The following is an 18,907-nucleotide window of genomic DNA, read 5'->3' on the forward strand; positions in this document are numbered from 1 at the left end:
CACATACATCTGCACTCCAGGTCTCACACACTAGCGCCACACCAATACGTTACTACCTACTAAATAGCTCCCCTTGATATTTCACACCCAAAATGCCTTAAAACAATCTCTCTTCTACTTCTCTATCTGTGACCTCTTCTCTAGCTTAGTGATCTGAGCCGGGAACTTGAAAAGCATCTTCTATTCCTTTTTCCCCTCTTATCTACACTTTAATCAGTCACAAAATTTATCAGTCAATTCTACTCATAAATATCTCTGGATTCCTTTTCCTCCATTCTTCTACAGAAATATTTAGAAGCAGAATTGAGATTTTGGGGTGGTACCTAAATTTTCAGTCTCATATGCTGACTAGTTGTATCTATCAACATTCAATATTGGTACCTAATTTATGCCAGGACTGAACTGATGTGGGTCTTCCCATAGAATGAATATACACACATTAATAATATCAGTCAAAAGTTGGAAAAAAGATTTTCTAATCCTTTGGTACTGTCCCTTTATATATCTGTTCAGTACTTGTTAGTGAAGCGTACACAACTGCTGTTAACTGCTTTAAATTAAAAAAAAATGACAGAACTAATGTTTAAAAGCACTTTAGTAATAGGTAAATATTTACAAATGTCACATTGGTTTGGAAAAATCAGAGATGTTTCTTTGGAGGCGAATGACTAATACGCATTTTAGGCAAAACTCTAGTCACTAGAATCAATTTATACCAAATGCACTGCCTGTCCCACCAAAACACAAAAACGTACATTTATAACTAAACACCACATCACCTTGCATTCTTCAGTTGTAAATCTTCAGGCAACACTACTCTAAGATGGAAGTCTCTTCCCTGCGGAAAATATTGAAAAGGAACACTCAAATTTTTATATTTCACTTAATGCTAAGAGAAGTTAAACAGAGAATCATATAGAAAAGACAATGTTTTCCTTTATTTCCTAAAAGGTATCAAATTTATCCACATCTTTATCCTTGTTAAAATATAAGCAACAATATTGCATTTGAGGGAAAATAACTCAAAACTGGCTTACGGAAACTTTTTATTATTATATAAAACTTTTTATTATTATATTAATGAAATTAAAATAATTTCATTAATCAGAGTATATTTTATTTTCCCATTAGTGAGCCTCTAACTTTTCAAAGATATCAGTAACATATTAACTATACATTTGAACAAACAGAATTTCATTCAAGAGTCTTTCTAAGAGAAGAAAGACCTCTGAGGTATTTATTCCATTTTACTTTCTTGGAAAAGTGAATGGGTAAGTAGTTTAAACTTTGTAACTTAAATAGGACAATACACATGAAATTTGAGCAAAAATAGCAGAAAAAGTCAAACAGAAATGTAATCTTTTACTCCAACAGAATAAAATGAAAAACAGTAATAAAATTCTCAAAAAACAATTACCATGTGGAATTTTAGCACAGTCTACCTCAAAGCAGTTTCAAAAACAGAGGAACACAATTAAATGTACCCCATAACCTTTACTTTCATGGTAATATTACAGTTCTGACTTTCATTACATTTAAATGTCCTTTAAAAAAATGAAACAAAATGTACTACTGACCTTTTCAAAAGGTCAAGTAACAATAATTCACTATTTCATTAAAGCACTAAAAGGTATTATGTAGTAACTTTAACCTAACATTATAGACATCCCACACATAGGTGTAAGAACAATTTGGAATTCACAATTTACATGAAAAATAGAACTATTCTACTATAGAAATACATGCTCTTATCTGAAAGAATAAAATTCCAAAGTCCCTTATTTGCAAAGCCCTGCCATTTTAAAAGGTCAAATACTATGTCACATGCCACAAAACTTCCTGATTCAAGAAAATGTCCAAAATTAGTTTTTTAGTTAAAGCATCTAAAAGTATTAATTGTTCTCAAAAAAGCCAGATTTTCCACCAGGGTTTCAGGGAACAGAAATATTAACAGTTGCCTCAACCTGAATCTCCCCACATATCATCCCGAAAAGCTACATTAATTAACACGTTAAGAATAAATAAAACCACAAAAATCCCATGTTTTCAGTCAGAAGACATGATATACAACAAACCTCAAATTACCTATAAGAAGAAAAATATAAAGTACTTTCCAATAGAACCTACTCTATGACTCCCACAGTAACTCTTTTAAGCGTGCTAGGAAGGTCAGAAAAAATGCATGGAAGAGAGACTGGGAGGACTGAATAAGTGTAAAAAAAAATGGAGAGAGATCCAAGATGGCTGACCACTAGCAGCTCAGGATTGTAGCTCCCAGTGAAAGTGCAGAGAACAAGGGGATGCCACACTTTCAGACGAATTTTTGTTGCTCACAGACCAGGAGATTCCCAGCGGAGGAGCCCCACAGGTCGCCAGCGCGACTCTTGTGGCCGGTGTGGCAGTTTTGCTGGCACCTCAGTGCGGCAGTTCTTGGTGCAGAGTGAGCGGGACTGTGTCCCCTTTTGGCCGATTCCCAGGCAGAAAAGCACCATCAATCTTAACAACGCTGTTTTGGCTGGCGCAGTGGATTGCAGATTTCGGCGCTGGGAATCAACAAGTTGGACGTCCACTCAGAACCCTAATTTGGAAGTTGGAAATCGCAAAGACGACAGGTGGATAAATTTATAATGATGGGAAGAAACCAGCGTAAAAAGGCTGAGAATACCCAAAATCAGAATGCCTCTCCCTCTACAGGGGATCACAGTTCCTCATCAGCAACGGAACAAGCCCTGATGGAGAACGAATGCATTCCATTAACAGAAGTAGGCGTCAGAAGGTGGATGATAAGAAACTTCTGTGAATTAAAAGAACTTGTTCTAACCCAATGCAAAGAAATTAAGAACTTTGAAAAAAGGTTTGACGAAATGCTAACGAGAATAGACAACTTGGAGAGGAATATAGGTGAATTAATGGAGCTGAAAAACACAACACGAGAACTTCGCGAAGTATGCACAAGTTTTAACAGTCGAACTGATCAAGCAGAAGAAAGGGTATCAGAGTTCGAAGACCAACTTAATGAAATAAAACAAGAAGTCAAGATTAGAGAAAAAAGGATAAAAACCAATGAGCAAAGTCTCCAAGAAATACGGGACTATGTGAAAAGACCTAATCTACGTTTGATAGGTGTACTTGAATGTGACGAAGAGAATGAATCCAAGTTGGAAAATACTCTTCAGGAGATTATTCAGGAAAACTTTCCCAACCTAGTAAGACAGGACAATATTCAACTCCAGGTAATACAGAGAACACCACAAAGATATTCCTCAAGAAGACCAACCCCAAGGCACATAATCGTCAGATTCATTAGGGTTGAAATGAAGGAGAAAATACTAAGAGTAGCCAGAGAGAAAGGTCAGGTTACCCACAAATGGAAGCCTATCAGACTTACAGCAGATCTCTCAGCAGAAACCCTACAAGCCAGAAAAGAGTGGGGGCCAATATTCAACATCCTTAAAGAGAAGAACTTTCAACCCAGAATTTCATATCCAGCCAAACTGAGCTTCAAAAGCAAAGGAAAAATAAAATCTTTTGCAAACAAGCAAGTACTTAGAGATTTCACCATCACCAGGCCTGCTTTGCAGAAGCTTCTGAAAGAAGCACTATACATATAAAGGAGCAACTAGTATCAGCCTTTCCAAAAATATATCCAGCTAGCATCAAATGGCAGTATTAAACTCATATATGTTATTAACTGGATAAAAAGCCAAAACCCATCAGTATGCTGTATCCAGACCTATCTCACATGCAACAATACACAAAGACTCAAACCAAAGGGACAGAGGAAGATTTACCAACCAAACGGAGAGCAAACATAAATAAATAAATAAAAAGCAGGAGTTGCAATTCTCACCTCTGATAAAATAGACCTTAAAGCAACAAAGATCAAAAGAGGCAAAGAAGGACATTACATAATGGTAAAAGGATCAACGCAACAAGAAGAGCTAACAATCCTATATATACACATACCCAATACAGGAGCACCCAGATACATAAGACAAGTTCTTAATGACTTATAAAGAGACTTAGCCTCCCACACAATAATAGTGGGAGACTGTAACATCACATTGTCAATATTAGACTGATCAACGAGATAGAAAATTAACAAGGATATCCAGGACTTGAACTCAGACCCGGAACAAGTAAACTTAATAAACATTTATAGAACTCTCCACTTCAAATAAACAAAACATACATTCTTATCAGTACCATATCACACATATTCCAAAAGTGACTACATAATTGGAAGTAAATCACTCCTTAATAATTGCATAGCATTTCATAGGTTTAAATGAAATATTGGTTGGCTGCTTGTTATTTTCTTCCCTTATTCCTTCCTGTCTCCATTGTTAAGCACAATTATTGGCATAAAAGAGGTTTTCAATTCCCATTTTTAGACTGCATTCTAGCCTGGGCAATAAAGCAATACTCCCATTCTCTCTCCCTCTTTCTCTTCCTTTTTCTTCCTCTTCTTCATTCTTTTTTTTTCTTTCTTCCTTTTTTCTTAAAAAAAAAAAGACAATATCTGACTATACAAAAAAAAAGGTTCCTTAAATAATCACTTTGTTTCTTAAGCATATCATGATTTTGCAGCATAAAAAGCAAAAAAAAATAAAAATAAAAATAAAAAACAACAAGCTCTGGTAAATCAGAACACTGACCTACAAAGAAAAGACTTAATGTGAACACAAAAGTCAAGGAGCCAGTCCTGGGAAAGAATGCTTTAGAAGTAGAAGACAGGAGAAAAGGTAGGTAGAGACACCTTTTGGAAACTGGGTATTAGGGGGAAAAAGAAGAGTGGGAAACCTAGGCTTTTATATTAGCAAATAAAAAACGAACTCCTTCCTACCTAGCACTTGCCAACATTTCATCCATTAAATAAACTGCACTTGGCTTCCCCAATAGAAGAGGGTATTCTTGAACTAGGAATTTTATAAAGTATTGCAAACAGGCAAAATGTCCGTGAATGTAAAGATATTGTTTTCATCAATCCAACTGTGAGACAAAAAAAGAAAATGAGACTCCAAACATTTTAGGTGATAACAGACCCCAAGCAAACAAAACTCAGAAACTATAAATGAATTATAATAATAAATGAAATATGATTATGTGAGCATTTGTATCCAGATTCATACTTTTAAAACTAGAATGAGAAATTATATTTTAAAAAATGTAAAGGAAGAAATGAATGAGCTGAATAAACTCAGGGTGGAATGAAAATGAAGAAAAGACAAAATTATGTGAAAGTGGAAGAATAACTTTAAAAAGAGTCTAAGGAAGATCAAAATTACATACAAATGTCATGAAGGGCAAAGAAAAAGCAAGAAAATTACCAAATGAGAAAATGAGAAAAAAATTAAAGACCATCAGAGAAAAGAAGTTGAAATGGAAAACAGACCCCAAAAAAATCCAGAGTACATACAATTGGAGATCTTGGAAAGAAAAACAAAATAGTAGAAAAAATATTTAAAATATAACAAAATAGTAGAAAAAATATTTAAAAATATAATCCAAGTACACTTTCTGGAGTTCCACATACCAAAAGGGATAACTGGCCACATGAGAAAGTGACTTACAATGATCAACTCTGTGATATATCTTAACAGACTTTCAAAATTTAAAAAAAAATCCACATCTCTAGCTAAAAGATCAAATAAATTATATATGAAGCAGAATATAATTGCAAACAAACTTCTTAAAGCAAATTAAAAAACTAAGCAAGAATGAAATAGAAAATTTTAAGAAACTGAAGAGAACCGCTTCTAGCCATTATGGAGTAAAAGGGGCAGGATTTATCTTCCCTTCTTATTTAAAAATTGGACAAAACATATGAAACAATGATTTTCAGACACTAAACAATAGGCAGTGCAGGACAGTGATCCTTGAAAGGGAAATAAATGTGAAAGTGCCTAAATTGTCTGGTTCTATGATGGCAGTATTTTCAGCCTGCAAGATAGGGATGGACAAATACAAGCATAACATTCTCCCTGATTTGAGAAGAAACAGGTGAGTAAGGGAAGGCCACCTCTTGTACAATTCACAAGGTATAATATGAAGCAGGAGAGAGATGCATAGAGAGTAGAGAAACACACACAGAGGAACTCCGAGAATTTCAGAGGATTCCTGGCAAAGAGTCTTCAGCTATCACTTGCTCCATGGATATGAGGAAAACACCGGAAAGTACAGGAACAGAATCTGCAAAACAATCTTGATGCTCATACAAGGCTGGGTATAGCCATGTTCCAACCAGCCAGAGAAGCAAACTTTGCAATGTAAGAGCCATTAAGTAGAGTGCTCAGAAGGTGTTGCTTCACTTGTAGGGCCTAATTACCTTTAGACTAAAAGTCTGCTCTGGGTCTACCTAGTAACACTTAAAAGCAAACCTTGGAAAGATCAAACTGTTTAGAAGTAATTTAACTGTAGCTCACAACAAATCTCAAGAATAATTAGGGAATAAAAATATCTAGCATGCAACAGGTAGAATTCATTATGTCCAGCATCCAATCAAAATATACCAAGCACATATATTTCCTGCAAAGAACCAAAACAATACCCACAATGAAGAGAAAAATCAAGAGAAACAGACATAAAAATGGCACAGATGATAGACCTGATTTAAAAATTAAAACAATTATATTTCATATTTTCAAGAAGGTAGAGGAAAGCATTAGCTTACTAAATAGAGACAGGAAAAATGTAAAGAAAGACTCCCTCAAAAAATACAATATCTGAGATTTTAAAAAAATATATGCTAGATATTCTCAACAGCAGATTCCACCTTACAAAAGAAGGTATTAGTATACCTGAAGACATATCTCAAATAAAGGGAAAGAGATGGAGAGAAAAAAATGAAGAGATCATGAGTGAGTTGTAAAAACTTTAAGTGACCTAAATGCACATATTTGGAGTCCCCAACCCAGAGGACAGAAAAAGAGAAACAAAGAAACAATAATGGCAGATATTTTTTCTAAATTAAATGAAAATATATACTCACAGATCCAAGAAACTCCACAAACCTTATGAAGGAAAAACATGAAAAAAGCTACACCAAGGTACAACACACATCAAAGTGACTGAAACCAATGACAAAAAGAAAAATCTTAAAAGCAGGCAGAGAAAAAAAAAATTCTATTTACAGAAGAACAAAGAAAAGAGCAGAGATTTCTCATAGAAAACAGTGCAAAACAGTAGAGTAACATCTTTACAGATTCAAAAGAGACAAAATTATATAACTGATAAACCAATAGTGCATAAAAAATGGAATACTAATATAACTTTAAGGCAGATCATGATAGATTTAATATGCATATTATAAACCCTTTAAGCAACTAGTTAAAAAAAAAAAACACACAGCCAATAAACTGACAAAGGAGATAAAACAGAATTATAAAAAAGAATTCAAATAATATAAAATGAAGAAAATAGAAAAAAAATTAAAAGAATATGTAAGACACACAGAAAACACACAGCAGCAGAGTAGATTTAAACCCAACCATATGAATAACCACATTAAATGTAAATGGTCTAAGCACCCCCACGTAAAAGGCAGTGAGTACCATATTGCATAACAAAGCAAAGCACAGAAGAAACACACTTTAAATATTAAAACACAAATAAGCTTAAAATAAAGAAAAAAGTAAAGATAAATTATAGTAACACCAATTAAAAGAAAGATGGAATCTATACATCAATATTGGAAAATACAGATTTCAGAGCAAACATTATTACTAAAGAATAAAAAGGTCATTTCATAATCCTAAAGGAGTCAACTCATTAAGAGTGCTTAACAATTCTAAAAGTTTATGCACCTAATAACAGAACTTCAAAATACATGAAGCAAAAGCTGATAGAAATTAAAAGTAGAAATTGAAAGATCAACAACTATCATTGGAGATTTCAACACTTCCCTCACTAACTGATAGAACAAGCAGACAAAGAAATCAGTGAACACAGTGCTGCCCAATGAGCGTCTGAGCAGCACTATGAACCAATTTGACCTAATTGGCATTTATATAATACTCTACCCAATAGCAACAGAATATTCATTCTTTTTAAAGTACACACAGTATATTCACCAAGATAGACTATATTATGGGCTATAAAATTAATGCTCAATAAATGTTATAAGAATTCAAATCATACAAGTTATAGTCTGTGACTAAAATGAAACTATAAATCAATAACAAAGATATCTAGAAAATCCTCAATACTGAGAAAGATAATCATATTTCTAAGTAAGCCACAGACCAAAGGAGAAATTAAAAGGCATTTGGAACTGAATAAAAACAAAACTAGGCCGGGTGAGGTGACTCACACCTGTAATCCCAGCACTTTGGGAGATTGAGGCAGGCAGATCACGAGGTCAGGAGCTCGAGACCATCCTGGCCAGCATGGTGAAACCCCGTCGCTACTAAAAATACAAAAATTAGCCCGGCATGGTGGTGTGCGCCTGTAGTCCCAGCTACTCGGGAGGCTGAGGCAGGAGAATTGCTTGAACCCAGGAGGCAGAGATTGCAGTGAGCCTAGATCATGCCACTGCACTACAGCCTGGGCGACAGTGTGAGACTCCATCTCAAAAAAAAAAAAAAAAACTCAAAAACTGTAACACACCAAAATGTGTGTCATATAGCTAAACCAGTATTTAAAGGAAAATCTAAAGCAGTAAATATCTGTACTAGAAAAGAAGAAAGATCTCATCAATAATCTTCCATCTGAAGAAATCAGTTAAGATCAGAAATCAGATAGAAACATAAAAATAATAGAGAAAAAATATCAATGAAATTAAGGCAGGTTCTCTGAAGAAATCAGTAAAATTTATATCCTCTATTCAGATGTATTGGGAAAAAAAAGGAGACATAAATTATCTATATCAGATATGAGGATGAAAGGTATATTTAACTTACATCCATAAATTATTTGACACTTCTTACCTCTAGGAGCTGGTGCCTAATTTCCCTCCTTTTGAACACAGACTAAGAAACTTGCATGTAACAAACACAATAAAGCAGAAGTAAATATGTGTGACTTCAGAGGCTAAGGGATTAAAGACAATGTGCATCTTTATTGATCTCTCTGTTGTATCACACACTCAGGGGAAGCTAGCTGCCATGTTGTGGTAACAGTCAAGCAACACTATAAAGATCCATGTGGTGAGGAACTAAGGCCTCCTGTTAAGAGCAGTAGCAAACTGAGGCCTCATGGCCAATAGCTATGTGAATGAGCAATCTTGGAAGCAAATCCTCCAACTCTAGCTTGACCAACTCGCAGCCCAGGACAGCTCTGAATGCAGCCAACACAAATTCATAAACTTTCTTAAAATATCATGGGATTTTTCTGTGATTTTTTTTTTTTTTTTTTAGCTCATCAGCTATTGTTAGTGTTAGTGTATTTTATGTGTGGCCCAAGACAATTCTTCTTCTTCCAATGTGATCCAGGGAAGCCAAAAGGTTGGACACCCTGTTTTAGATCATCAAAGTCTTAGCAAATACCTTGACTGCACAATCATGAGAGATTTTGATCAAGAAGTACCATCCAAGTTGCTCGCAAACTGCAAATCCACAGAAACAGTGAGACAATAATTGTTTTTGTTTTAAGCCACTAAGGTTTGAAGTAAATAGCAGCAAAAGATAACCAACATAGAGAGCATCATTACAGATCCTAAAGACACTAAAAGGATAGTAAGGAACTATTATAAGTAACTTTAAGCCAATAAAATCAGAAACTTAGATGAAATTAACAAATTCCTTGAAAGACACAAACTAGCAAAGCTCACTCAAAAGGAAAGAGAAAATCTGGTAATAGAGACAACACCTAAAACTGATTATATATTAGATCACAGGAAAAAGTACCAGTAAATTCCAGAGACTTTTTTTTTTTTTTTACAAACAACACTGTCTACTTAGAATACATGAAAAACTAGAAATCAGCAACAAAAAGCAAAACCAAAAAGGAACTTCCATGAGAAAATATTTAAAACCTTCTATTAGGTACACAGAACTATAAATTGACATTAGATAGTCAAGAATATCACTTCTAAGAATAGTGATAATAAGACTACATACAGGCTTGGTGGCTCACACCTGTAATCCCAGCACTTTAGGAGACCGAGGTGGGTGGATCACCTGAGATCAGGAGTTCATGACCAGCCTGACCAACATGGAGAAACCCTGTCTCTACTAAAAATACAAAAAATTAGCTGGACATGGTGGCGCATGCCTGTAATCCCAGCTACTTGGGAGGCTGAGGCAGGAGAATGGCTTGAACCTGGGAGGCGGAGGTTGCGGTGAGCCGAGATCACGACATTGTACTCCAGCCTGGGCAACAAGAGCGAAACTCTGTCTCAAAAAAAAAAATGATATAAAATAAATAAATAAATAAAAGACTACAGGTCAGCATCTATAGGATACTTTTAAAACAGTGATGAGATGAAATGCAAAGCCTTAAAAACTTATATACATAAAACCTACTTACTAGCCAAACGTGGGACAATTTGAGATCAAAATAAATAATGATCAGAATCAAGTAATTTTTTTAAAAAAATCCATGCATCCATTCTAATATAATTAAATAAATGAGAAAGCAAGCAATGCTACTCCTTATAATAAACTGCCACTTCATAAATACAGTAGAAATGACAAGAGTTAGAAAATCATCATTTGGCAATCATGATAGTAACAGTCGACTCAAGCATAAGTCAATGCTAAAACCAGAGAATGTGAAAATTTGATGCCTCAGAGTACCTCCCCAAAAGTACTTATTAATTACAAAAGGAGACTTTGGCAGGTGATACCTTAACCAGGTGATAGAAGTTAACATCATTAATAATGGAAACAACCAGGTAAACCTCACATGCCTTGAGAAGGATACAACAATCTTTCTGTAGTATTCCTGCCAAAAAATGCATTACCTGAATTTAATAGCGAGAAAATATCATTCAAACCCAAATTGAGATACATTCTACCTAAGAGCCAACCTGTACTCTTCAAAAATGTCAAGCTTATAAAAAAACACAAAACAGACTGAGAACTGTTCCAGATTAGAAAAGACAACTAAATGTAACGTGAGATCTTAACATCAGATGGTAGGGGATTGGGGGTATAAAACACACAACTGTATCGTAAACAAAATTTGAAATTCGGATTCTATCTTAGATAATAGTATCATATCATTACTAAATATCCTGATTTTGATAACTGTAATGTGGTTGAGTGTGTCCTTGTTCTTATGAAATATATGCTCAAGTATTTAGGGATAAAGGGGAACTATGTCTAATTTAACCTCAAACGGTTCTGGAAAATAATGTGTATATATGCCTACCCACATACACATACTTAACAATGATCAATCAAATGGAGAAAATGTAAACTGGTGAATCTAGGTAAACGGTATACTGGAATTATTTGTACAGTATATCCTTGCTAGTTTTTTGTAAATTTGAAATATATACAAAATATTTTTGGACACGTTAAGTTTTTAGGTTAAGATTTAAATAAACTGCTAAGGCAGGTACAAATTAAAATTGTAGCTATAGCAATGGTCATAAAAAAAATTTTCATCTACTCTCAATTCTAATGGCTGTACTTGTTTTCTAAGAGGCCTTATCAGATATAGACATACATGAGATAGTATTTTCCTTAAAGTGCCTAAAATTAGGTATAACATGCTTCCTCTAAAATAAAAAAACGTAACTTAATAATACTTTTTCACTTTTCTAGATGTTGTCTAAAAGAGAATCATGTCTTCAGCTAGATAATTCAAGAAAAATACTTCTAATTGGAGAGGGAAAGATGGATTAACTTTTTTCCATATGGAATAATGAATTTTAACCTCTACTTTCTGTGATGGTCATATGGTAATTTCCACATATACTCAAAGCCTATGCGTGATGGTGGGGAAGGGGGCACAGGTTGAGTTTAACAGTCAGAAAGCAAAAGTCTATACTTAAAATTCTAAACGAAGGTATCCCGGTGCCATGGAGAGAGAAAAAAAATCCAGGACTGGAATCACACAGCCTGCGTTTACGGGATTCTGATGAGATCATCAGCAAATAACGTCTCTGGTTTCCCATGCCTTGATTTCTTCAACCATAAAACGGGAATGATGATTCTTTTAAAAATTTTTGCCTCCAAGGGCTGAGGATTAAGTGAGCTATTTACCTGGAAAGCGCTGTGTAAACTTCAAAACCCTACACACGTGTTAGTAAATGTAATAAAACTCCGTAAGAGGGGCCACTGGAATCAGCAAAGGTAATTAATTCCATTGCTGTCATGCCTCTTCTAAAAAATATTGCAACTGTGGGTGTTCAGGTACATATGACTTGGCAGAGAGCCAAAATAAGGTCTTCCTCCAAAATGTTCTTTCTACAGCAAACATGAATATAATTAGCCCAGATTCCCCAATGAACTCATCAATATCCGTGGAGATGGAAGGTGTTAAAATCAAGTTAGGGCAAAATTTACAAAAATAAAAAATAAAACTAAAGGACAGTCAATTGCGGGACAGACACCGAACAAAGGAAGTCAAACTCAGGGAGGGGCGAGGGAGAGAGGAGGCGTGGCCCCTGCCCCGCTCCACGCCGCGCGACTCCTCGCTCCCCATCCCGAGCGGCGCCCTCCGGGGTGGCAGCGACAGCGGCGCTTCTCAAACCTCGTCTCCGGAGAACCGTTACGCGCCGCCCCTCTCAATCTCCACAAGTCTGGGCCCCTAACCTCCTAGCCTGTCACAGACTTCTGCGCGCAGCTACGCTGCGAGAGGGAGGCTCTCTTAACCACTGGGCGGGTACCTGAGCTGAGATGAATCCCTCATACACGGTTTTCGACCTGTTCTGGGGCAGAAGCAGCGGGAACTGGCGCAACAGGCTCGCTTCCGTCACCGCCATGGCTCGAGGTCCGGAGAGACACTGAGAAGCTCTAGACCGGCCGGGCCCTGCACATGCGCAGTCCGCTTACGCTCAGACGCCTCAGCGGAAACCCGAGCCTTGGCGGGAAGAGCCTGGAGGATTCCGCGGGCGGAAATAAAGGTAAAGTTCAGGCCAGGCCAAGTGGCGCTCTGCGGGAGGCGACATCAGGGCTCCCTAACCGGTAGTGGGAGAGAAGATTGCTCTCAAGTCCACAGGACTTACTGACCAAGATCATTCTAGCCTCAATTGTTCCAGGAGCCCTTTGGATGATTCTGTTCGACATTATTGAAAGACTGTTACAATTTTGGTGCTTCATTTCTTCCAGAATAAAATGACTTTCACAGCCTGGACGTTGTAGCACTTCTGTCTTGAACCTCTCGCATCCCCCTCTTTTCTGTTCTCTCTCCATTAACATACAGAATAATGTATTATTTTGTGTATCAATTATTGTGATGTAATGTATTATAACATATTCATATATATCATATATATTTCAGTTCTATGGTTTACCAAGTTTATTCAGATATATTTGAGACACACACATATATACCTATATATGTATTGATCAGAGACTCAAGTCAACACTGGACTTAGTTCTGTGTATGGCACTCACAGATACGTAAAGCAAAACATGAGGGAAGATTGCTGAAGGACTTGAACTTAATTTTTTTCTGACAACCCTTGCTATACTTTTTTCTAACTCAGAAATGTTATCCATCCCATCTTATTGAAAGTTGATTAAGAAACTTATTAATATTTACCATATGATTATTTGATTTTCCAATTAGTGTTCGATGCATCACGTTTGAGCCCTACTATTTGCAAAACATCATTGTAATGTGCCAAAGGTTGTGCAAAGATTATTATATCCCCTACCCATCTTTATTGCCCTCAAGACAGAACTGGACATCTTGAAGATTCTTGAGGTTTAACAAGAATTTCACAGCATTCTGGATGCTTACAGAAAACATGAATGCTGCAGCAGTGGTTAGATATAAATTACATTACAGCAGTGGTTCTCAAATTATGATCCCAGAACCTGCAGCAGCATCACCTGGGAACTTTGTAGAAATACAGGTTTTCACCACTGATGGGGTTCAGGACATGCTACCCCAAAATACGGCCTCTTGCTATTTGAGAAAACAGCAAAACCTAAGATCATTTTCTGACCTCCCATCCTTCTTCCCTAAGGCAGGTCATTGGATCCTCCATCCAGAGGTGCTCTTCCTATACCCACAGGAAAGAAATATCCTTATCTCTAAAGAAATACGGACATAGAAAATAATCTGAACAAAAAGACTTTTGACAACTCACCCCAGTTTATTACCGTTACAGCATGCCTCCTTTGTCCATCCATACTTCCCCACAACTGTCTACTGTTCCTTCTAAAAATGCACAGGTTTTCCTGTTTCTTTGGGCTTCATTTCTGAAGGCTCCCATGCCACATAAAACTTAAGCAAATTTGCATGCTTTTCTCTTGTTAATCTGTCTTTTCTTATAGGGGACTCAACCAGGAATCTAGTGACAGGAAAGAAAGATGTTTCTCATTCCCTACAGGTCCCTATTTCAAACCTAGGGAATCCCAAATGCTGGGAATAGGGCCCAGCAGTCTGTGTTTTAACAAGCTCTCCAGGTGATTCTGATGCATGCTCAGGTTTGAGAATCTCTGCAGGGTCAGGACATAACACCTGCTTTACTTTGCAACTCAGTGATTAAGAATGGCCATGCTGCATGTTTTCTGATAAGAATAAAGATTGTGCAAAAGTGGGATCGACACAAACATTAAGAGGACATATCGTCCCTTACTTCAAGCACTTTATAATTGATCGGTGAATTAAAACCTGTATTGTATCCAATACCCTAAACTTCCCCACCACCACACTTTCCCCATGGAACTTCTACCCTTTCTTGAAAGTCCATCTCAAGTGCTATGTCTTTTTGGAAACCTTTTTTATCTTCTGAAAATTATTGCTCTCCCTAATCGTTTAGCATATTGCCTGTTGCATTGTACTTGCTAATTATTTATTAAATATCTTAATTTGGGTTGTTATAACAGAATACCATACACTGGATAGGTAATACACGGAAATTAATTTCTCAGTTATGGAGACTGGGAAGTCCAAAATCAAGATACAAGGACAAAATTTGGTGTCTGGTGAGGAGTCACTTCCTAGAACACAGTCTTTTGGCTGTGACCTTACATCATACTCACCTTTGTTATTGATACACTGGACAGCATAGCTACTTGCCAAAAGCAGTTGGCTCCTTGATTCGGAATTCCCTTAACTAGGTTATTATACTTAGAGATTTCCAGTGTATTTATTGCTAATTTATCATCTTAGTTTTTAAAGAAAAGACATCCAAGTCACTGTTATTGATAGTTGAACTTGTAAATGAGCATTCCCTATCAATAAAACCTATAATCAAAGAAATCCAAGGACCATGGAACAAGGTAAGATACCATATAAAGACTTTATAATTCAATGACTTGGCCATTATCCTTAGGTTTTCAAGACTGAAAGTTGGATACTCACTACCATCATCAATTCATATGTGGGGTGCTGGAACCATTGTTTTTATATAGCCCAGTTGAAGTCAGCCACCCCAACATTAAAAAAAAATTAAAAACCTCAATATATTTAAAGACCAGAAAGCCAAGGAACTACTTCTACCATCAACAATATGATTTCAATTTTGGAATCACCCTGACAAACTGCACGAAGATCCTCATTGAAGTTCAAGTTCCACAAGGTATCCTAGGCAGGATTTCATTTATATACTTTGCCACAAAAATTACTGATATTTAAATGCTGTTGCCTAAGGGAGAACTGTATATTCTAACATAGAAAAAAAATCTCAAAATATTTTGATAAATAAAAAGTACAAGTTCCAGCTTGGTAGGCTTACTATTATAACATTTATATTCAAATATATAAATAAAGTTGGACTATATTACTAGCAACGGTTACTTTGGGGGAGGGAGATGGGAACAAAGAATGGGGGTGATGGCTCATTGAGACTTTTATCTTTTATATTTTAATTTTTAAAAGGAGAATTATTAGTCTTGAAATTAAAAATTAAAATGTAAAATGCTTATACCATTCCAATTAGCATCTGTTATCCCTATTATATAGCCCAAATGTTCAGCTATGTCCCAAGAGTTTCTTCTCCTAGTTCCCATTAGTAATGGAAGAAGATGGGATGCCTGCCATTAACATTAATAAGATTAATAAGGGAGAGATTGTTTGAGTCGACTGAGAAGAGAGATGAAGGCAGAACCTTGGGAAATGTGAAAATCAGGGGAAAATAAAAATTAGGGGAAAATGAAGGAAGAACAGCCATTTAAAAGAGTTTTTTAAAAAACTGGAAAAGCAAGCCAGTAATATCCTATTCTCTATAGCACTGTCAGAGAAAATAGGATAGAAAAGAGAGCAGATATTTAAGATTAAGTCATGATCAGGAGTGTGAAATACTACCTAAAGGTCGAAAAAATTGAGAATTATAGGGAAACCTTTGCATTTGATCATGCAAAAGCACTTATTAATTTGAAAGATCAATTTGCTCTTGACTGTTTTACTATCCAGACACTAAATAGCAGTGTATACATTGTGATGTAGTGAATAATTTTTCAGCCTTGAGAAGAGCATATTCATAAGAAATAAACTACAATGACTTAATTATGTGACCAAAGTTTAGCAGATGATATACGCAGAAGATAAGCTGGCTCCTACAACCCTACCCCCACTCTTTCGGAGCACGCTCCCTTGGTAGGTAAGTTTTACCAACAGTGAATCTACATCCATTGCAGGTACAGAATAATAATTTCTGCATCACTCTGAGCCATAGAGTTGAGGAGCAATGATACTCACAACCCAACTACAGGTAAACAAAAGAGCAATTAAGGGTTAAGTCTGCTAAAGAGTGATGGGTTACAAAGATTGGGCTGGGATCAAAAGAATATTTATGGCATCATCATCTAAAGAAAGGATAATAAGGTAAACAGGCTGTTCAAAAGTATAAAAGAATCTAGATTATTAAACAGCCTTCCTCTTAGCAAAGCACAAAGACCCTCTTTCCAGGAAGCAGCATCCCCACACCCAGTGAATGCCACCGATTAGAGAGATAACAGTTCTTTTGTACTTTTTGATAAGCAACTGAGAGAAATGTCCTCAGATTACTAACACCTAACAAAAATTACAACTCGGGAAATAGATGTTGCAGTTGACACTGGCAGAGTACAAGACACCTATTTATGGGGGGTGCAAACTTGAAAAGGCCATAGTTGTAGGGGTTAGGAGAAGAAAGAGAATAATAAGTACATAGGATTAGGGAAGAGTAGATGTTAAGAGAAGGATGAAGGATGCAGAAACAAAAATCAAAGGGAAAAATGACTGTATGTTTATTTTGAAATTCTGCTTGAGGCTAGTCAATCACACTTGCCAGAAGATACCAAAAGGAAAGCAATTCCATCCCTGAGAAAAGGACATTCAACATTCAAAGAGGAAAGAAGATGCACAAATGCCTCACTTTTACTCTGGAAAACTCGAGCTAATTGATCAAAGTGAATGAGAGGAAACAGATTTAATCTTACTAATTCTCAATAAAAGTCTCTAATACTGTCTTTAAACCATTAAAATCATTTAAAAATATTTTAATACATAGGTGCCTAGGTAATGCTGGAAGGTTCTCAAAAGTATGATCTCTGGATCAGCAGCATCAGCATTACTTTAAAAGAACACATCAACCCAGACCTACTGGATCTCTCATTTCAGGAAGAAAGGTTTGCCAATCTGTTTTAACAAGTATGTGTGTAACAAATTCATGAGCCAGGAGTGGTTGCTTATGCCTATAATCCTGGCACTTTGGGAGGCCGAGGCAGGCAGATCACTTGAGAACATGAGTTGGAGATCATCCTGGCCAACATGGCAATCCCTGTCTCTACTAAAAATACAAAAATTGGCAGCATATGGTGGTGTGCACCTATAATTCCAGCTACTTGGAAGGCTGAGGCAATAGAATCGCTTGAACCCAGGAGACAAAGGTTGCAGGGAGCCGAGATCACACCACTGCACTCCAGCCTGGCTGACAGAGTGACACTCTGTCTCAAAAAAAATAAAAATAAAAAACAAAAAACAAATCTATATTTTAATTAGACAAATCTAATACAAGCTAAGACCATTACCCTAGACTTACTAAACCTAAATTTTCATATCTGATTCTATTGTGCAGCCATAATAGAAAGTTACCGCATTAATCAAATGAGTAGTTGTTCAGACAGAAGTTTCATAGTGCCAAACTCACTATAAAACTTAGTTTGGCACATAGTTAAGGCTTAGAGGATATCAGCTAAATGAATGTAGTTTGTTAGTGTCAAACCAGTATTTAAAAGAACTTCTTAATGTAAAAATTAAGATAAACAGATAAACTTTTTTTAACAAAGCTGAAAAATCAATCTCAATTTGAGTCAGACATTAGGGAGCTGAAATTTTCTTGACCCTTCTGTCACACTCCCAAATGGCTGCCAGAACTCTAATCATCACTAGAGGAAAGGACAATAAAAGCTTTCTCAGAGGTCCTTTAGAAAGGACTTTTTGACCATTCCCTTATGAAAAGGGGCTGGGAAATGCAGATTTTTTTTTAGCTGAAGATATACCTAGAGTTCTATTAGTATAAAGAATAAAGTCAAGAATGTTTATGAGATGGGCTGCTCTCCATTTCTGTAACACTATGAAATCCTCACATGCACACAAAAATTAGAGTTCTTTTGGCATGGCATTACTAATAAAATGTATACTCTATTTGACAAATTTTCAGACTAAAGATCCAGTACGATCACTGTAATGCCAAAGATACTTTAGGATGTTTTCCTGTTATTTTTCTATTATTTCTTTTTTTTCACAGTTTTATTTATGTTTTCTAGAAGAAAACTGATGCTTATTTTCTATTATTTCAAAACAATTTTTTCTTTCATGAGAATACTTAAATTAATTTATATTTTGTTGCTTAACTGAA

General features: G+C 36.0%; 1 protein-coding gene across 4 annotated transcripts in view; it reads right to left on the reverse strand.

Moving 5' to 3' along the window:
• Positions 1 to 12,921, reverse strand: part of FANCL (FA complementation group L) — an 82,804-nt gene extending 69,883 nt beyond the window's left edge. For all 4 annotated transcript variants that reach the window (XM_012477227.2, XM_012477225.2, XM_012477226.2 and 1 more), the window contains exons 1-2: positions 12,779 to 12,921; positions 780 to 838 (exon numbers count right to left, since the gene is read on the reverse strand). In XM_012477227.2, coding sequence (XP_012332650.2) covers positions 780 to 838; positions 12,779 to 12,874 — 155 coding nt within the window. In that variant the 5' untranslated portion in view covers positions 12,875 to 12,921. The remainder of the gene's footprint in view (positions 1 to 779; positions 839 to 12,778) is intronic.
• Between the last annotated feature and the right edge of the window lie 5,986 nt (positions 12,922 to 18,907).

The sequence above is a fragment of the Aotus nancymaae genome, unplaced genomic scaffold (assembly GCF_030222135.1).
Source record: "Aotus nancymaae isolate 86718 unplaced genomic scaffold, 86718_ANA_hifiasm-v0.15.2.pri h1tg000057l, whole genome shotgun sequence".
NCBI classification, from domain to species: Eukaryota; Metazoa; Chordata; class Mammalia; order Primates; family Aotidae; genus Aotus; species Aotus nancymaae.